The following is a 22,258-nucleotide window of genomic DNA, read 5'->3' as shown; positions in this document are numbered from 1 at the left end:
CACAACAACCCATGGAGAGGTCTCAACAAAATCTAAGCTTTTGGGGGCTCTGAGGCGAACAGCTGCCAAAACTCAAGTGTGAGACAAATTCCAGTGAGGCGCTAGTCGGGCAGGGGCTTGTGTGTCAGAGGAGGAGAGCAAGTACATGAAGTCACCGTAGTTTGGAAGAACGGAGGCCGAACTAGTTTCCTCGAAAGAAAGGTATTATGAGGTAATTATACACTGTGACCGCGTATTGACGGCTGATCACATTTTGCCCTTTGTGGGCAAAGGTAGCCACGCAACTATAAACAGGGAAGGAAGGGTGGCTGGGAGAGGGTAATTAATTATGGCGGGAGGGGGGCGACGGCCTCGTCTCATATGTGCGTGTGTGTGTGGAAGGGTGGTCGTGAGGAGGCGCCTGTCGTTTGCAGCTTGAGGTGCCTTCCTCGCGCCCTCCCTCTCCCCTCCCCCCACTTGGGCTCGCGCCCGGTAACGGTCTCTAACGGTTTCTCCCCCGCCGCATTCTGAGGCGGCCGCTGGCGTCAGATGCGGGGACTCGCACGCCAGCTCCAAGCCACGGGGGGGGGGGGAGGACGCTGACACGCGGCGACCGCTTCCCTTGCCCTCGTCAGCCAGCCAGAAGGCTCCTGCCTCCCCTCCGCAGAGAGGGAGGGGGCGGAGACGACCTGGGCGTGTGGAGCGGACGGGGGGGGGCTTGTTAGGGGGCCGGTGCCATTGACTGCTCGCTTCCCCCATGAGCTGTGGTGGGGGGAGCAGCGGCAGCCCCGGCGGCGGGGAGCCGCCTAGAGACCCCGCCCCACTTTCCGAGACTCCACCGCCGCCGCCTGGGATAACGGCTGGGAAAGCCACAGGGGTACCGCCGAGCCCGGGCCCCAGTGGTTGCTCTGTGGAGGGGGGCGCTGGCCAGGGCGAGAAGCCGGAGACCCGCTCGGTGTGTAGCAACAGCAGCGGGGAAGCCGGCGGGGGCGGTGCCGGCCCCATCTGCAAGATCTGCTTCCAGGGCGCCGAGCAGGTGAGCGCTGAGGGCGGACAGGCGGGCACTGAGAGGCGGGAGGTTGCTGCAGGCGAAGGATGGGCAGAGAGACTTGGATTACCCCCCCCCAGCCCCACCATCCCTCATTCGGAAAAGATAAGCATGCACGCTTGGGACAACCGACTGGGAAACACGACCCCCTCGCGACGCAAGGTTAAGATCGATGAATGACACTACGGGGGGGAGGAGGAGGGGGAGGAGGATTCACACACGTGTCTCCCGTCCTCTCTTTAGACTATAAAGCACAAACACAGGGGAGAGGAGGGCAACCACAACCGCACAGGGCGGCCATCAGCACCACGGACAGAGCTAGTAGCCGCAAGGAAAGCTTAGCCGAAAGGAGGAAGCGAGGGATCCAGCTTTCGCATTGTCATGATAACATTGTAGTGGGGCGGAAGAGAGAGTCACAGACTTACCAACTATGACGGGGAAGCGGAATGGTGGCGACCACCGTACCCCTTCTAGACTTGTACGGATAAGTGTCCGTCACAACCTTTCCAAACTACTGTGTTTGGCCTTATACCGACAAGTTGTGTACAGTCTGTAGGTTGAGCTCGCATTTATACACGGTTGGCCATTGGCAATTTCCAGGTGCAGGCGGTAGAGAACGCTGACATTGATGAATATGTCAGTTGCGATAAAGATAAATCTATTTTAAAAAGAACATTTTTAAAAGCCTGTTGGCAAGCAAGGCAACGTGTGGATCGACGACAGTACATAGAACTGGGTTGTTAGGGAGTGATATGTGCTTAATACTGCAGTTAATAAATATTCACTAATAGGCGAAAAACCTTGCAGTTTAAGAATGTACCTATGGATGGCCCATAGATATTTCTATTAAACTTTAAAAAGCAGGGAAATTGGGCAGTTATAGTGAATGCACCAGGGGAGCAGGAGAACTGACCTCCTCTCTGAGATATTGGACTGCCCTACAAATTGGTCAAAATGCAAACACAATTTGGGTTGGTCTTTCACAGTCCAATCCACTTCCTGTGTAGCTTGGAAGAATTTGGTAGCATGTGCCTCTGAGCATATGGTGAGTGGTGGCAATACCTGTCATCTCCAAAGATGGAGAATTATATTTTTGTATGATTGTTGGTATTCTTACTTTGCTTCTTTCCTGTGTTATTAATGTTTCTACAGAGAATCTAAACTAGAAAATTTTATTTCTCTCATTATTCATCCCAGAAATATGTGTCAAATTTATTTTTATTAATTTCAACGCCTTTTTATTGGTCTATGTCATATGATGGTGAAGACAGCCTTTTGTATTTCAAATTGTTGGTTATGCTCTATTTCTATTTTGAGTGCATTAACAGTTGAATCTGAAACTGCAGTTTGATGTAAAATCAGGCTGATTACAATATGTTGCTACTTCAGCAGTGAATCTATCTGTTGGAAAAAAGGGAACACATGTTTTCAGCCTGCTATGTTTAAACCACTTCATGTAAGGCAAGGTGAGCATGGTCAATTAAAAACCTAGAGCACACGTAGAATTTTGCTAGAATATATTTCACCTCCCACTGTTTTATCTTGTGCAAATTGAGACACTCCTGAGGTCCAGTGGAGACTATTCTGCAGAACACTCAGTGGCATTATTCCACAATTATGTTTGGAGTTCTTTTAGTGTAAATTTTGCAAAGTGTTGCTGTACTTCACATATTCACAGAAATCGAAGCAAAAGAAAATGATTTCCTATAGGAAACTTCACTAAAATTGCAAAGGAAATCAAACATATTTAAAGTGACCATCTGAACTATATCCACTGTCTTAATAATGTTGCTTCCTCCCTGCTAAAACAAGATCAGCACAGCACATGTCTTCTTTCTATTATTTGGGCTGATTGCAGGTGTTGCCACCACTCACCATATGCTCAGAGGCACATGTTACCAAATTTTTCCAAGCTACACAGGAAGTGGATTGGGCTGTGAAAGACCAACCCAAATTGTGTTTGCATTTTGACAAATGTGTAGGGCAGTCCAATATCTCAGAGAGGAGGTCAGGTGTCCTGCTCCCCAGGTGCATTCACTATAGCTGCCCAATTTCCCTGCTTTTTAAAGTTTGATAGAAATATCTGTGGGCTATAGGTACAGTCTTAAGCTGCAAGGTTTTTTTTGCCTATTAGTGAATTTCCCTGCTTTTTAATCTGGGAGGTAAAAAATGGGATCCTGTGCAAGCTTGCTGAGAATAGATTGATCATTTGCATGCTTATTGAGTTCAGTGGGATTTACTCCCCTGTAATCATGCTTAGGATAGGTGAAACTGACCACAGGGGATGGGGAGGGGAGAAGGAGGAAGAGGAGGAGAGAGGGGAGGAAAGGCAGAGGGGAGGACTGGGATGGGAGCAGGCAGGAGGGGAAGGGGAGGAGAAGGACAGGTTTGATCATCTGCATGTTTACTGAGTTCAGTGCGATTTACTCCCATGCAATCATGCTTAGGATAGGTAAAGCTGACTGGGTGGGGAGGGAGGGCTGGAGTGGGCAGGGGAGGAGGAAGAAGGAAGGGGGGACAAGGAAGGGAGAGGAGAGAGAAAGGAGGGGAAAACCAGGTCTGATCATTTGCATGCTTATTGAGTTCAATGGGATTTACTCATATGCAATCATGGTTAGGATAAGAAAAACTGACCATGGGGGAGGGGAAGGGTGAAGGGGAAGGAGCATATTGGAGGGGGGCAAAGGAAGGGGGAGAGGAGGGTAGGTTTGATCATTTGCATGCTTATAGAGTTCAGTGGTATTTACTTCCATGCAATCATGCTTAAGATAAGTAAAACTGACCATGGGGAGGAGGAAGGGGAGAGGGGGGAGGAGGAAAGGGAAGGAGGGGATTGGAATGGGATGGGGATGGAGGGGCAAAGGAAGGGGAAAGAGGGAGGGGATAGGAGGAAGAAGGGACAGTGGGTTTGATCTAGGGGTGCCAGGCTCAGGGCCTGAGAATGATTCTGTATCTTTAAGAGAAGAGAAAATTCAGCCAAGTACAGGTTTCTTGCAACACTGTAATGGGAAAAACCACAAGGTGAAATTCTCTCTTCCCACTGCACAACTTTTAAAGATACAGAAGACCACTTGGAGGCTGGACCTGGCAACCCTAGTTTGATCATTGCATACTTTTTGAGTTCAATGGCATTTATTTCTGTGCAATCATGTTTGAAAATGGAAAGGGACTGCTTTCAAGTCGACCGAACTTATGGCGACCCTTTGAATAGGGTTTTCATGATAAATGGTATTCAGAGGTGGTTTTTCCATTGCCTTTCTCTGAGGCTGAGAGGCAGTGACTGGCCCAAGGTCATCCAGTGAGCTTCATGGCCGTGTGGGGATTCAAACCCTGGTCTCCCAGGTCCTAGTCCAACACTGACCTGGGGGAGGGGTGGGGAGGGGGAGGGGAGGAGATTGGGTGGGTGGGCACTGGGCAGAGGGTTTGAAAACCCTTTCCTTTCCAAAAGGAAAATATTGTGAACAGTATCATTGCTTTTCAGCGTTTCCCTCACCTTTTTATTCTACAGCAGGCACATGTAGCCTCCCATCCAAATTTAAACTAATGCTGTCCCTGGCCACATCCACACCAGGCCTTTATTTCACTGTGAACAGTCATGGCTTCTCTCAAAGAATCCTGGGAAGTGTAGCTAGTGAAGAGTGTTGAGAGTTGCTAGGAGATGCCCTGTTCCCCTCACAGACCTTCAATCAGGGTGGCTGATTATTAAACCAGTCTGGCCACTGGAGCTCTGTCAGTGGAATAGGAGTCTCCTCTCAACACCCTTCACAAGCCACACTTCCCAGGATTCTCTGAGGGGAGCCATGACTGTCTCATGTGAAATCAAAGTCTGGTGTGGCTGTGGCTCCCTGATTAACCAAGCCCAGCAGCTGTGAGGGTTTTAGAACACTGACAGTTGGTTCTTACTGAGCATGCCCCGTGTAATCATAGGGTTCCAGCCACAATTTCTTAAATTAATTAAAAATCACCCAGGCATTTTTTTAACTTTTAAACTGCAGTAGATGAAGGTCAGAGTATGGGGCAAGGTCAGTATTAGGATTACAGGTACTCTGTGAACATGGCTGATTTTTAATTAATTTCAACAGATTATGAAAACTCTGGGTTTTTTAAATCTCTTTTTAGACTTTAAACTCTCTATTCTCTCTGACTTTTTTGTGTATCGCCATGAAAATTGAGAGGGTTGTTAAGCAAGCATTTCAGAGTTCAGGACTATACGTTTTGTAAGGTTTTGTTTTGAAATGAGCTTATGGGAAGCATCAGAATGGCATGGGGGTATTTTCAATTTAACGTTGCGGAATGTGACAAATCTATGCTGGCTATAGTATACAGCCACTCTTGTGGCTGTATAATACACACATACACACTTCTTGTATGTAGTGTAATGAAAGTTTCAAACTGTAGGAAGGCATAAGGCAGATGAAGGGAGGCATGATTCTCAGGTCTGAGGAAGCAGTGCTACACCCTCATTTTCCATGAATAACCCTATTCAGCTTCATGTCTTTGCTACCTCCCAAGCTAGACTTGGCATGCTAGGAGAATGTGCATTGCTGGAGCCAGGCAAGAAAATGGCATTTATAAGAGAAAGGGAAGAAGGTAAAACCCCCCCATTAAATATCCATTTGTTCCAATCCAAGGAACATTGCATACAGCTATACATGCATTGCTCTGTATAAAGATTCCTGTCTGCCCACCTTCACCCACCAACAATTTGGTTTGTTACTTGGAAGAAGTCACAAAAGGTAGAATCAGTTTAAAAGGAAAGGGGCAAGTTCAAAGGGTTTCAGAAATACTAAGAAAGATATGTTTTATGGAATCAGATTCCTAGGCCATTAAAACAGTGCCTAATCCAAAATTAGTTAATCTGTTGAGTAAGATGATTTGATCTACAAAATGTTACATTATTGACATGAAGTAATTGAAGTGTTTGCGTATGTAACTAACTGGTTTCTCTATGTAGTTAGGTATTAACTATCTTTCCATCCTGTCTGGTGCCTTGCAGAGAGAGAGAAGTTATCTAATTCAGCACTATGTCCTAAAAGACTATGTCCTAAAATAAAAGAGAGATTATCTAATTCAACACTATGTCCAAGTTGATAATGTCCAATGCATTGTTTTAAAATCTTCAACCAATTTATTCTATAGTCTCACATGTAAGCTTATTAGTTGCATATTTTTGTTAGAAGATTATCAAGTTCACATGTGAGTTCTTTGAGAACTCTCAGTGGATGCCATCCAGACCCAGCAATTTGCCAATTTTTATTTTGTTTATTAGGCCTAGAAGTTCATCTCTTGTTATAACTATTTGCCTTAATACTTCAGACTGCCTTCCTGTAAAAGTTAGTTCAGACACAAGGATCCCCCTTGTATCTTCTGCTGTGAAAACAGATGCAAAGAATTCATTCCGCTTCTCTGCAGTCTCCTTATCCTCCTTTAGCACACCTTTGACTCCCTACCAATTCTCTTACCAGTCTCCTGTTACTAATGTATTTAAATAATATTTTTTGTAATTGGTCTTTATGTTTTCAACAATACATTCCTCAAATTATTTTTTAGCAACCCATCCTGTCTGTATGCATTTCTTTTGCCAAAGTTTGTGTTCCTTTTTTTCCTCATTTGGACAAGACTTCCATTTTCTAAAAGAATCCTTCTTGCCTCTAATAGCTTCTTTGACTGCTCCTTAACCACTCGGGCATCCTCTTAGCCTTTATGATACCTTTCTTGATTTGCAGTATACATTTTTGCTGAGCTTCTCATATTTTGGTTTTAAACAACTCCCAAGCATTTTGGAGAGATTTGACCCTCTTGAGCATGATTTTTTCAGAAGTTTCCTCTTCTGATGTCAAATGTGACCATGTTGGATTTTCTTGGCAATTGGCTATTTACTTGTATATTTAATTTAATAGCACTGTGGTTACTGAACTTACAAGATCTGAACTTACAGCATCTGAACAGGGTGGTTTATGACAGATGCTATTGGAGGTCACTGATTCATAGGGTCGCCATAAGTCATAACCGATTTGAAGGCATATAAGAACAACAATGGTCACTGCTGCCAAGTGGTTCAGCAACACTTATATCTTGCACCAGATTCTGAGCACCATTTAAGATTAAGTCTAACGTCGCCATCCTTCTGATTGGTTCCATGACCAACCGTTCTAAGACACAGTCATTTATATTATTTAGAAATTTTACCTCTTTGTCATGACTGGAACATGCATATCCCCAGTCTATTTGAGGGTAGTTGAAGTATCCATTACTACAACATTTCCTCTTTTCGATGTTTCCTTGATTTTATTCTTCATCTCAAGATCTCCCTCAGCATTTTGATTAGGGGGATAAAAGCACATACCCATTACTAAATTACTCTTGGGTCTGGTATTACCACCCACAATGATTCTGTGGTGGAGTCAGACTCTTTTCAGATTTCTAGTTTGCTTGACCCAATGCTCTCTTTGACATACAGAGTGATACAGTACTACCTCCAGGGCATCCTTCCCTGTCCTGTTATCTCCAGAATACCTAAATTAGACTTCTCCAAGCTGGTGTCCTCCAGATATTTTGGACTCCAGTCCACTCCCATCAGCCCCAGCCAGCATGCTCTACACCACAGCATTTATATACAGTTCTGGAATTCTGTGTTGAAGCTTTACAGAATATGCAATTAAGTAAATTAGAGAAGTCTGGAAATGACTTATTTGCATGTTCCACACTTTTTGTATAGTTGGACAGTTAGTTTTATTTTCTGGAATTTGGAATTTTAAGTTCTATTTTTTGCGAAGCAAAGGGAAAGAAGCTTTAGGATTCTTGGAAAGGAGCTGGAAAGAGTCTAATTCTGTTCAAGTGGGAAGGCATGGATTTTTGGCCAAAGAAACAGGCTGAGGAATGACAAAGACTTGCTCAATGACCAGTGAAATCTGCATTCACATGTGCCTACATATTCTCAGGTTTTCTTGGCAAACATAAGAACTGGAAATCTGCATTATTTTAAGAGGAAAATTTAGATTTCTGGGATTAAGGTGCAGGATACATTACTAAATGCCACATTCACCATAATGCTAATTGGGATGCCAGTTTCAGAGCCTATCAAATGCATTACAAGTGTGGACTGTGTACTCTCATGACAAAAGATGAATACACCACTTGAGTTAATGCAGCCTTACTTTATAGCTCTAAAATTATTGAGTATACAGTATAAAACTATACAGTATAAAACTTAAAATATGAAGGCCACTTGGATTCCATATATTTTTTATTAGACTAGAGTAAGAATAGCTGCAGAGGAACATTTATTACAAATGCAATACAAATAATATTGCTTTTTGCCCAAAGAGATCATTTATGTATGGATGCATTAATTTATATTTATCTCTCTTTTTTGTAAGCCTGGGATGGAAGAAATAAATAGAATAATATTTCTGAAATAAACATTAGGGGATATATTCCAGTTAATGTACATTTTTTAAAATGCTGGAAAATTGATTTAAACTCATCATTCAAGGATTTGGAAGCTTAATATATTTATGCACATATCCATTTGACATCTAAGTTTTTTTCCCCCTAGGGTGAATTGTTAAATCCTTGTCGATGTGATGGGTCAGTACGGTATACACATCAGCTTTGCCTATTGAAATGGATTAGCGAAAGAGGGTCCTGGACTTGTGAACTCTGCTGTTACAGATACCATGTTATAGCAATTAAAATGAAAAGGCCTTGTCAGGTAACATTTTAAAATTTCCAGTAATCATGACTGTCTGACTATGGTAACCAAATTATTTTTATATCTTGGTTTATTCCTCATTTTATGAACTGCTCTACTCTTTACACTGAGTCTACACATCTTTATCATAACACATGGTAAATAATTTCCAAGAAGTTCATTAGTGAGAAAGACTGTAGCAACCTCAAGCCTAGGCATAAAAGAACTTATTATCTCCGTCAATGCAACCTAGGTTAACGGCTGCTTTGAGTTCTGCTCAAATTCACTGAATAGCATAGGGTTGTGCACACCCCAATCTCTGAGTGGTGTGAGACTTCCAGGGATTCCTGCACTTATCCAGAGTTTGGTTCCCATGGAATGAAGGTCAGCGGAGACTGTGGTGTCTTTATGATATGTGATTTATTTACACATATATACAATCTGAGCATAAGATGGAGGGGTTCTCAGCATCAAAAGTCCAACAGATCTTGCTTCTCCATTACTTTTCTAGGAAACTCCTCAAAGTGCATGGGGTTCAGCACAGAGTGAGGTAGGCCTCTGTGTCTTTTCAGCTTCCAGTTTCACCTAGCCTAACACAGAGAATACTCCCTGGAGCGAGGGTGACTCCAGCCAGGTGAGGAGGGAGGAGAGTTCCCATAGCAACTCTCCTGAGAGAGTTCCCATAGCAACAGAGCTTCTTTTTAAGTATGTAGATCAGCCCATCAACAGGCCCAATAACTCACAGGCTGCCTTGGCCAGTGGAGCAGGTTTCTCTGCTAAAAACGACATGCTTAATCTCTGCAGGCAAATGGATATAGGCTGGGAGGAAACTCACATAATCCTTGTTCCAGAAGTTAAATTCTGCTCATCAGTACTTTGGTCACTGCCAAATTCCTAAATCTGGAATATGCAGGTAAAAAATGATGTACAGAAACATAAAATTATAGAACAGTAGACACATAGTATACAACCACTTCCTATATTCCTATTCCTCTGAGGCTGAGAGGCAGTGACTGGCCCAAGGTCACCCAGTGAGCTTCATGGCTGTGTGGGGATTCAAACCCTGGTCTCCAAGGTCCTAGTCCAACACTGACCCAGGGGAGGGGCGGGGAGGGGGAGGAGATTGGGTGGGTGAGCACTGGGCAGAGGGTTTGAAAACCCTTTCCTTTCCAAAAGGAAAATATTGTGAACGGTATCATTGCTTTTCAGCATTTCCCTCACCTTTTTATTCTACAGCAGCACATGTAGCCTCCTACACAAATTTAAACTAAAGCTGTCCCTGGCCGCATCCACACCAGGCCTTTATTTCACTGTGGACCATCATGGCTTCTCTCAAACAATCCTGGGAAGTGTAGCTAGTGAAGAGTGCTGAGAGTTGCTAGGAGATGCCCTGTTCCCCTCACAGACCTTCAATCAGAGCGGCTGACTACTAAAGCAGTCTGGCCCCTGTCAGTGGAATAGGAATCTCCTCTCAGCACTCTTCACAAACTACACTTCCCAGGATTCCTTGGGGGAAACCATGACTGTCTCAAATGAAATCAAAGTCTGATGCGGGTGTGGCCCCCTGATTAGCCAAGCCAAGCAGCTGTGAGTCTGGCTTTTAGAACACTGACAGTTGGTTCTTACTGAGCATGCCCGACACTATCATTCAGTTCCATGCAAAATTACTTAAAAATCAGCCAGCCATTTTTTATACTTTAAACTGCAGACGATGAAGGTCAGGGTATGGGGCAAGGTCAGTAATAGGATTACAGGTACTCTGTGAACATGGCTGATTTTTAATGAATGTCAACATATTATGAGAACTCTGACAGAAAAAAGTCCAAAATGGCTCTGGGTTTTTCTCTCTCTTTTTAGACATTGAACTCTTGATTCTCTCTGACTGTTTCATGTATCGCCATGAAAATTTAGAGGGTTGTTAAGCAAGCGTTTCTGAGTTCAGGAGTATAAGTTTTGTAAGGTTTTGTTTTGAAATGAGCTTATGGGAAGCATCAGAATGGCATGGGGGTATTTTCAATTTAACATTGCAGAATGTGAAAAATCCACGCTGGCTATAGTATACAGCCACTCTCGTGGGTGTGTAATTTATACATACACATTCCACCTCTCTGCTGTAGGAAGGTATCAAAACATGTATTTCCCCATTCAGGATGAATTACCATCTGTTAGCATACATTTCCCCTACTACATTTTTAAACAGTAATTTTCTATGGAACATTGCTTGGAAAAAGCTCTTTCCCCCCCCTCTCTCCTTCTAGAGAGTTATGTGTGGGGACACTGGAATAAATCGCACATTTTGGGAAAGTAAACTACAGTTCCCAGCATACATTAGGGGAGAAGCCATGTGCTTCAAATGTACTTTAAATTTATGGTGCAGATGTGTCCTAATCCAGGGATGATAGGTTGTTTCCTCCCTGCACAAGGAGAAGGATCAAAACAGTCCAGATACATGTGTTCACAATAAACCATTAACAATGGTTTACCTGCTATGACATGTGAACTGGCCCGGTGTCTCAAAGGGTTCACCTGCATTTCTTCGGTACTGTACTTTGTTTCTTTTCCTTTGGCCCTATTTAATGTATATTCAAACCATGGAATACCACAAAATCTTCTGATATTTATGTCTGTTTTGGCCAAATGACCATGTTTCCCCACATTCTTATTTATCAAGAAGACTGTTTTTCTAATTTATTTTCCAGTCTCTGCCTTTGCATTTCATTTTCCTCCCAATATTTTGTAAATTGCAATGTTATTTTGGTGGGAAAGGGGAGAGAATCTGGCTAATTGGAGATAATACATGGTTCTGAATACCTAAAGGATAGCAGCAACGCAGCTTATCCCTTCAATTTGCAATTCTCTGTTTTCAGGGGAAACTTTTCATAACGAGAACTGTTTCCTAGGGAGCAGTTCTACTAGGTTTTAGGTCAGAAAATGCTGGCAGTTCAGTCCTACAATACAAGTGTATTGATACTGCTTGCACTAGTGCAAGCCCAGTCAACATTCCATGCTCATGCACAGCTGCAGGGCTGACATCTCTTGACCCATTCCTTTCCTGTCCTCCATTTACAGCTTTGCAATAAAAGATCTGGGAGGCATATTGTTATTCTTACACCAATTTCCCTGAGCAGTGAGAACTCCAAGGGGGCAATGCATCCCTATGTTCCATTTCCTTGCAGGTTTATGACACTTATGGAATATATTTTTCTCTCTCCACATATATAGCTTACTTCCAACAGATATAGCTTACTTCCAACAGATGTTCTAAATTCACTGCTTCCCCTCATATTTCTAGGGACACTAGCAGCTCCATCAGATACCTACAGAGTAACTCAACTCTCTGTAGATCACTTCTCTCAGCCTTGCTCAGTCTGAAGACAAGCTTAGCTTGTCGCTCTCCTTCTGGCCATGTGGGGGATGAAAGAAGGGGTCATCTTTCTGCTTTTCTGACCCATTCACAAGCCAGTAGCTGAGCTGACAGCCATCAGTTCACAGGACATGTTTGGGCAAGATGTGGCCCAACCACAGACACACAGGGTGCAGGATCAGGACCCTTGTGAGATGATTCAGACCAAACCCCATCTCATTACAATATGTTCAGAAAAACAGGTGCTACAAGAGCAAGGTCAAAAAAAGCAGCCTCTGAAGTAGTGGACAAGTGGGAAAGAGGGCTGCAAAAGGAAGCAGGAAATGTGGATGTGAGCCCTTTTCTTGGAAGATACTGTGGCTCTGCCACAGATAAGTATATTGTGTTATTTTAGAAAGATAAATACTGAATGGAACTGGCAGAGGCGGGGGGGGAAGTAATATCAGCAGGTAATGAGTTAAAAACTCTGCGTCCCATTCCAGGGAACAAGCGCCTGACCACACAGCTATAGCACTGGACAGACAGTACACTTAAAGGATATGATACATCAACTTCCCTTCACTCCTTCAGTTGTGTATAGACAACCCTGGAATAGTTTTAAAAGTATTGTGACAACATCATTAAGCTATCATGCCAGCAGGTCCCTCTGTTTTCTTTCCATAGTGGAGTCCTCCCTTACTTTCCTTTGTGGGGTGCTTTGTTCTTATACCCCTTGTTACAGCTGCAGGGTTAAGATGCTTAGTGGATGTTTGTGTGCAGAGGCTTGAGGACAGATACCTGTGAGGAATCTGACACTGATGTTACACAGCTGCCCTTCTTTTTTTCCCCACGAGACCCTGCTGCCTTTGGATGTTGGATTGAAGAAAATCTGCTAACAACCTGCAATTGGCAAGCGTAGAAAGTGAAATGTTACATGCTTTCCATACATAGCTTAGGCATAATATTTAAAGGTGACCAGTAAATTGATTTTTAAAACTTTCATCAGCCTTAGTTATACCCTCATGGCCGAAATAATCATCTAATTTATTATTTAAAATTGGTTTACTTATTTCTTCATATTGCAGTAGCAACTTGTACTGTGAAATGTTTTGAAATACCAAGTTTTCTCTGAACCCAGAGTGGTTACTTATATTATTCATGATAAATAAAATTTATTTGCAACATTTTGCAAAACTGTACATAGCCTTATGTCAAAATATTTCATTTTATTACTGAATATTATAGCAATGTAGCCATTTGGAAAATTTCTCTTTCTCTGAAGAGGGAATAACCTTTGACTAGAAGGCACCGGTCTACATTCCTTCTCTCCTTTGAGGCAACATGAAATACCTTAATGTATACTTCACAGCAAAGTGACAGACACAGTTTCTATAATATTTCAAGAAAAAATGACTAAAGTCATACCTCGACTAGTCCCAAATTCCCAACATATGTGTCTTGCTCCAACACAGAGAGTGTATGCACTTCTCTGTATGATCTAATCAAGAAGCAGCTCCATGTGTGTACTCAGAGATAGTCCTGCCATTGAGGAGAGGGAAAGCTATATATGCATCAGAAAGTCTGTGGATCTCTTGATTTGGGTCACTATGTATAAAGCTACTCCTCTCTGGATAGGTTTTTTGGAGAGCGAGACAACTTTCAGAAGTTACTTACTGTTATAAATACAAAATAAAGAATACACATTTTATTTCAGTGACACTTTATATTTACGAACCATATTAGGATAAAACCTTTATCAGGCCAACCAAAACATCAAAATAATGTTACTGGACTACATTTTCCATCAGCCCCAGCCAGCATGGAAAATGGTTAGGAATTATGGGAACTGTAGTCCAGCAACTTTTAGGGACCCAAAAGTTGGGAAAGGCTGGGCTAGATGATGAAGAGTTCTGGAGTACTTGAAAGCTTGCACGCTATTTTTTGATATTTTGGTTCATCTAATAAAGCTATGGTCCTAATGTGTTTTTGGAATTTTTCTTATGGGCTAATCATGCTACCTTTACTTTTTACATTTAAGGACTCCCACAATCACACCCTTTTATACTAATATTAGCATACTAGTAAGAATATAATAATATTGTTATAAATTATTCTGGCACATTTTTTGTACATTAGAAAAAAATGAATCCTTTAAAATTCCATTGAAGCAACATATTAAATGTTCATATGGTTATGAACTTGAGATGTAGCCATTGCAGTGATAAATGTGGTTCTGTCTCCTTTGATAAATGTGAGGAAATAGCTGTGACCAAAATGTCTGTAATTTGATAGCATCTCTCACAGTTTTCTTCCAGAAGTTTTACTAAATAGCTGAAGCTGACAATCTTAAAAAATTATTTTTGCTGAGCATAGTTCTTTTCTTTCATCAAAAATAAAGTTTGGTTTTACAGTTTGAAAAAGAGCCTTTTAGAAGAGTAAATTATTTTCCACATGAGCATATGTGTTCTCTCTCTCTGTAGCAGGATTTTCCTGGAGACTTTCTTTCCTTTAAATATCAGACATGCTTGAAGCATAGTGAGACACATCTATTGTCTCAGCTTAAGTCAAACACTTTTTATGTTTTGTTGATTTCCATGGAGGTGATAGGCTTCAGTCTTATATCCACTTACCTGGGATTGTCTCACTGGAATCAGTGGGTTTTTTTTCTTCAGTCATCTTCTTCAGTGTATAGAATTGCACTGTAATATCTAAGCGCATATCTAAGGCTGCAGTTCAGTGCACTCTTTCTTAAGAGCCAGTTCCATTGAATTCAATGGGATGTTTCTGAGAAAACATACATAGGATTGCACTACACATCTCTCAATAAATAATGGGTCTGTGCTTAATTTTGACCTACTTGTACCTAAGGTAATTATTTTCTATTCAAGGATTCCTCTTTCATGCTACTCTGTGGTGTATATTTTCCTTTGATATATGTCCCAATGTAGCAGCATTTGTTATTATTCAATGCTAGTCCTGCTTAGAGTAGACCTGCTAAAGTTAATAGACATAATTTACTTAGGTTCATTAATTTTAATGGGTCTACTTTAAATGTAAAAATAAGTATAAACCCCATTGTTTTCTTTGTCCAGGAATGGCAAGGAGATTTTAATGGCCTAAATAAATAAATCTGTTCTTTTGTTCATGACAATAAAGGGTTTACACCTACAATAGTTCAGAGCTACAGAATTATATGAGAAATATTTCTGGAATAAGAAACGCTTGGTCCCAATCCATAAAGTGTTCATATCTTTGCACCAAGTATTTAACTGTAATTTCTAAATAGATCATTTCTGTGTGACACTCCAAGCTATTGTTTAAGTTGCTTCAGCTTTAAGCAGATTTAATGATGGAGGGCCTGTTGTAATGGTATGGTGCAGCATACGTGTAAAGAAGCTTTATGAACATTTTCATGGGTAGTCAAAATTGACTTTGTATGTTTTTGTAAAGATTTTAACCCTTATTACTTCTTCCTTTTAGTGGCAAAGCATTACTGTAACTCTGGTTGAGAAAGTGCAGATGATTGCTGTAATTTTGGGATCACTGTTCTTAGTAGCAAGTGTAACTTGGCTTCTGTGGTCGGCCTTCAGTCCCTACGCAGTATGGCAAAGAAAAGATATCCTTTTTCAAATCTGCTATGGAATGTATGGTTTTATGGATCTAGTGTGCATAGGTAAGCTCAAAAATGAAATCATTTATCCATCTTGCTAAATGTAATAAGAGATAATTTGGAATTTGTCTCTTTCTCATGTTTGTGATATATGTATGACCACCACTGGTGTCCCATAATTTGTTATTATTTATTTATTAAATTTATATCCCGCCCTTCCTCCCAGAAGGAGTCCAGGGCAACAAACAAAAACACTAAAAGCGTCTTCAAAGCAAAAAACTTTAAAACATATTAAAACAAAACATCTTTAAAAACATCTTAAACAAAAAATATTTAAAACAAGTTTTAAAAAATCATTAAAAGCACTTTCAGCACAGATGCAGACTGGGATAAGGTCTGCACTTAAAAGGCTTGTTGAAAGAGGAAGGTCTTCAATAGGCACCAAAAAGATAACAGAGATGGCGCCTGCCTAATATTTAAGGGGAGGGAATTCCAAAGTGTCAGTGCCACTACACTAAAGGTCCACTTCCTATGTTGTGCGGAAGGGACCTCCTGATAAGATGGTATCTGCAGAAGGCCCTTCACCTGCAGGAGTGCAGTGCTTGACTGGGTATATAAGGGGAAGACGATCTTTCAGGTATCCTGGTCCCAAGCTTCATAGTGCTTTGTACATCAAAAGTAGAACCTTGAACTTGGCCCAGTAGCTAATGAGCAGCCAGTGCAATTATTTCAGCAGCGGGGTAACATGTTGGCGATGCCTTGCCCCAGTCAGCAGTTATGCTGCCGCATTTTGCACCAGTTATAGCTTCCAGACCAACCTCAACTCCATATAGAGCACATTACAGTAATCCAGCCCAGAGGTTACCAGTGCATGCTCCAGCCAAAGACAGGGAGACCCTCAAGGTGCCAAAACAGAAAACAGTCTCCCTCTCTTTGGCTGGAGTCTCATTGCGTGCCTCCCTCTTTGCTTTTTTGCTACCAGTGTATGGACAACAGTGATCAGGTTATCCTGGTCCAGAAACAGCCACAGCTGTCTTACCAGTTGAAGCTGGTAAAAGCCACTCCTAGCTATTGAGGTGACTTGGGCCTCTAGCAACAAAGATGTATCCAGGAACACCCCCAGACTATGAGCCCCCTCTGTCAAATGAAGTATGAACTCATCCAAAGCAGGCTATTGACCAATTATCTGAACTCAGGAACCACCTACCCACAGCACCTCCATCTTGCTAGGATTCAGAATCAGTTTATTAGCTCTCATCCAGTCCCCTACTGAGTCCAGCCACTAGTCCAGGGCTTGTACAGCCTCTCCCAGTTAAGAGTTTACAAAGAAATAAAGCTGGGTATCATCAGCATATTGCTGACACCATGCCCCAAATCTCCTGATGTCTGCTCCCAAGGGCTTCACATAGATGTTAAACAGCATTGGGGACAAGATGGTACCCTGCGGCATCCCACAGCACAACTGCCAGAGGGCCAAAACACAATCACCTGATGCTACTCTCTGAAAATGACCCTGGAGATAGGATCGGAACTACTGTAAAACAGTGCCACTAATACCCATTTCACCAAGCCAGCTCTGAAGGATACCATGGTCAACGATATCAAAAGCTTCTTAGAAATCAAGTAAGAATAACAGGATCACACTCCTCCTGTAGTTCTCCCAATAAAGGTCATCCATCAGGGTGACCAAAGCCAATTCAATCCCATAACCTGAACCCAGATTAGAATGGGTCAAGATAATCTGTTTCATCCAAGAGTTCTTGTAGTTGCCGTGCCACAACCCTCTCGATCACTTTCCCTAAAAAGGGAGTATTTGTAACCAGGCGGTAGTTGTCACAAACCAATGGGTCCAGGATGGGCTTTTTCAGGAGCAGTTGGATCACTGCCTCTTTCAGGGCAGCTGGGACCTCCCACAAAGATGCATTGACCACACCCTGGATCCACTCGGTCATACTTCCTTGGCAAGCTTTAATAAGCCAAGAAGGGCAAGGGTCGAGAAGACACATTGCTGTCTGCATCATCATCATCAGCACATTATCCACGTCATCAGGCTGCATCAACTGAAACTGATTCCAAGAAGTTGTGGCAGACATTGGATAGCTCACTGGGGACTACAGTAGATGTAGATGGGGCATCAAAATTGCTATGGAGGTGAGCAACTTTACCCTCAAAGTGCTGTCTAAACAATTCACAGTGGGTTTCCAAAAGGTCTAAAACTCCATTTCCTGGAGTTGGTGTTAACAGACCCGTGACAATACAAAAAAGCTCCACTGGATGGCTACTTGAGGATGCAATGGAGGCAGAGAAATGAGCTATCTTTGTCACTCTCACCGCCACACAGTAGGTGCGGTTATGATGTTTTCCTTGTGCTTGATCAGCCTCATAGCACATCTCTCACCATTTGCACTCTAGCCATCGTCCAGCCTGTTTCATTGTCCTTAATTCACTGTTGTACCAAGGTGCAAAGGAAAGGGTGGTCTTTCACCGGAGAGGCCGCTCAGGGGCAACTGTGTTAAGAACCTGATGCATCTTGTTGTTCCACAAGGGCTTCAACAGGGTTACTTGCTCTATCTGTTGGAAACTCCCCCAGGGCATTTGGAAATCCAGTGGATTCCATTAGTCTCTGGGGGTGGACCATCTTAATCTGTCAACCACCCCACAGGGGAGGATTGCAGCTGTGAATCTAAACTTTACCAGGAATTGGTCTGACTATGGTAATGGAGTGACATTCACCCCTCACCTCCAGACAACCCTTTCCTCCACCTGGAGCAAAAACCAAATGGAGAGTGTGCCCTGCCCTATGTGTTGAACAACGTGAGACAGTCCTATAGTCGTCATGGAGGCCAACACATCTCAAGCTGGAACACTAGAGGCAGACTCAGCATGGACATTGAAATCTCTCAGGACTATTTTTCTGGACTCCTCCAATACCACAGCCACGAGAGTCTCTGCCAGGCTGGGCAGCAGGGTGGATGGTATACCAGCAGCAACCCTAGTTTACTGTCTCCTTGGCCTGACACCAGGTGCAGGCCCTCATAGCCAGCTCCAAGAAAGAGTGGTTTCTTCGTGACATAGATTGACGTTCTGTAGACCACAGCAACTATTCCCCCCCAGCCCTGTGGCCTGTGCTGGTGTTGCACTGAGTATCCAGGTAGACAAAGCTGGGTCAGCTCCTCCCAGCTCACCCACCTAGATGATGGAGGTAATGCATATCAAATCGGCACTCTCATCCATGATTATGTTATGAATGAGTGGGTCTTATTGGATACTGATCTGGCATTAAACAACAGCATACATAGGGTAGTGGGAACAGCAGACGAGCAACCAGGAACCTATCCGTGGGAGGAGTGGGAGTAAGGAACAAGGCATAGATATTCTTACCCTCATCTTACATGATAGCCCATTGCCTCCCCATGGCTATACCTCCCTCTACCCATGATCACTGAAATTGGGGTGGCATCATCTATGTCCCCCCTTCGCAAGACGCCTCCTAATTTCTCACTGATACAAGAATTTCTTATAAATTGTTATATAAATATAAATGCAGTAGCAGTTGGCAGGAGGGCATAGGTGATGCAACATTGCATGCCTGGCTTTCCAATGCCAAGTGTCATTGCCACTTACTGAGAGGGAGAGAGGGGAGGCACATAAAGCTCAGCATGGCATGATTTGGATTTGGAGCCAATTCAAAACTCTTGTCACCATACTTGGACCACACTGAGCTCCCCATGCCTCTCCCCTCCCCCTCTTGGTAAGTGACAGCAATATTGGGTGTTGGGAAGCCCGGTGCACTACATTGTCCTGCCTGTCCTACCCTGCCAACTGCTGCTGTATAAATGTATGTCTGTTTCTTCAGAAGCAAATAGAAAACATGGATCAGAGTTTTTCAGTTTTAGTCACAGCAGTATTCTCAAGTGTACTTTTAATAGTCAATACATAAAACAAAGGTTGCCTGACAGCAATAATTCTTACACACAACCTGACATATCAAATGTTTTGGGGTCAGGATAAATGGGATTACAGAAGGCTTTAGATTTGTAAAAAGCCCTTAATAGGTAAAAACACATAGTGGACACACAGTATAGCATCCTATATTTTATTGAGTGGAATTAGGGTGAAGCTGTTTCTTCCCTAATAACTTTGCGGAATTATTCACTTTGAAAACTATTGTCAAAAAGGAAAGGAAAGCAAGGCAAGGCACAAGGGGTGCACCTAAGAGGCAGGCTAAGACAGAAATCTAATTCTAAATATTTCCAGTGTCTGGAATATTTGGCAATCCTGAGTTCCTCTCACTCCTTTCAGACCTCCCTATCTTATGCAGTCTTCACTTTTCATGCTTTCTTTCCATTCTTGTTTAGGTGCTAGTGTACCCTCTAATTCTTCCTACATTTGCCTCTTGGGCAGATGTTAGGGATGCCTTTTAATCTTTTTTTTAGTTTTTAGTTTTTCATAATTATTTTAAAGGCTCAAACCACTGCCCAGAGTTTCTAGAAGTCTCATGTCTGAATGCAGGACAGGCATCTTTCTGTAGTACACATCCATGTAAACGTATGTGCATGACCACTAAAATGTCTCGAAGTACACATCCAATCACTTCACATACTGGGAAGTTCCATCCTTTTGAAACAGATTGTTTGAAAAAATATCTTTAAGCTAAAGAACCAACACTTCTTAGCGTTGGTTATTGTAACAGGGCGGTTGAGTTTATTCCAGAGAAAATTTAATGCAGTAGACAGAGTACAGACCCTCCGTGGGGCAGAGTGGTAAGCAGCAGTAACGCAGCCGAAGCTCTGCTCACAGCTGGAGTTCGATTCCAACGGAAGGAGGAAGTGGAATCTCCGGTAAAAGGGGTCGAGGTCCACTCAGCCTTCCATCCATCCGTGGTCAGTAAAATGAGTACCCAGCATATGCTGGGGGGGTAAAGAAAGGCCGGGGACGGAACTGGCAATCCCACCCCATATATACGGTCTGCCTAGAAAACGTCGCAAGACGTCACCCTAAGAGTCGGAAACGACTCGCACTACAAGTGCGGGGACACCTTTACCTTTTTAGATAGAGTACTGCTTGGACAGTAATCCTTGATATGAGATTAGGATGTCTTTGTTTTCATTTGTGAAATTTTGGAGGGCATGTTTTAGTGACAGGTAGTGCCTTTCTTCCAGTCAGGGTTGGAATTGGGTTGAGAAAACTACTATTTCTCTCAAATCACTGAAAATGGCTCTGACCTGTCACACCCCTGATTATGTCATTGAGAATGTGACAGGATCTGATGAACCATCCTTCCTGATGAGCCTTCAAACTCCCCTCCACCTACCACTTTATCTGGATTTCTGCTCCAGTGGCTCTGATGCAATAGAAAACGTATCTCACCCCTCCTCCGTAGCACTTAGTCTGCTGCTACAGTTGTGAGACAGGTGACAGATGGGTGTGGTAGGGGGAAAAGAGATCTTTCTTCCTTCTGTTCTACTACAGCAAGAAAGGTAATGGGTGGAAGACAGGAGGGAAGCAGGGAGGGCAAATTTAAGTTCTTTGAGAACATAGGAAAAGTGGCTTCTATGTTTTCAGAAACAAAATGATAAAAATAGTTTAAAAGAGTACAAAATAGAGACAAAAATGACTAACAAGTCCACCTGCTACAATATTCTTTAAAAACTGCTAAATCTTTTAAGCCTCATTGAACTAAATTGGGCCTATTTCTGAATAGATATGCATATGGTTGCACAATAAATCTTTCCCACTAAAATTAAAACATGCCATTTATAGGCAAGGTGCTCTTACATGTAGTGGTTCAAATATCTCTGGATGATACTAATTATCTACATCCTTTTCAGTTTGGGCTTTAATAATTTGTTTCCTTTAATTTCAGGACTTATTGTACATGAAGGAGCCTCAGTTTGCCGAGTATTTAAGCGATGGAGAGCTGTCAATCTGCACTGGGATGTATTAAACTATGACAAAGCTACAGACATAGAAGAGAGCAACCGAGGAGAATCCTCAACAGCTAGGACTTTGTGGTTACCTCTAAATGCATTTAGAAGCAGAGGTTTAGTTCATTCAACACAGCTAACTTCACCAAGATTTCAGTGTGGCTATGTTTTGTTACATCTCTTCAGTCGAATGAGACCGCAGGAGGATTCATCAGATGACAACAGTTCTGGAGAGGTTGTTATGAGAGTGACTTCAGTGTAAAAGTTATGGTCACTGTGGTACATGCACAAGGACAATGTGCCCTGAACTCTCGTGCAGTATTCTGGAATGTAGTTGCAATGAATGGTGAAACCATAGCACATAAAAATATATAAACTTTTTTTAATTTATGCTTTTATATGATCAGTTGAATTGCAAATACATCTTCCTGAAAAGAGTTTTTTTGTTTTTATACCATGATTTATCACTTTTTATCTATTTGTACTTGACATTTATAAAAATATAATTTAACAATAGCTTTAATAATGTGGAGACAAATATTTTAAACTACAGCTATTTTTGATAGTTTTAAGTGTATTTTCACAGTTTTAAGCCATCTATAATTTTCAGGACATGTAAACAAGATTAATTGGATGACTTGTGTTTAGTATACCAAAC

General features: G+C 42.3%; 1 protein-coding gene across 1 annotated transcript; it reads left to right on the top strand.

Moving 5' to 3' along the window:
• The first annotated feature begins 736 nt into the window (after positions 1–736).
• Positions 737–21,881, top strand: MARCHF11 (membrane associated ring-CH-type finger 11). Its single transcript, XM_061610544.1, has 4 exons — positions 737–1,015; positions 8,586–8,741; positions 15,544–15,736; positions 21,540–21,881. Exons 1-4 carry the CDS (start codon positions 737–739, stop codon positions 21,860–21,862), a joined length of 951 nt encoding a protein of 316 aa, XP_061466528.1. The 3' UTR covers positions 21,863–21,881.
• Positions 21,882–22,258: the final 377 nt, after the last annotated feature.

This window comes from Rhineura floridana, chromosome 1, assembly GCF_030035675.1.
Source record: "Rhineura floridana isolate rRhiFlo1 chromosome 1, rRhiFlo1.hap2, whole genome shotgun sequence".
In the NCBI taxonomy this organism is placed as follows: Eukaryota; Metazoa; Chordata; class Lepidosauria; order Squamata; family Rhineuridae; genus Rhineura; species Rhineura floridana.
This window is presented reverse-complemented; position numbering and strand designations above follow the sequence as displayed.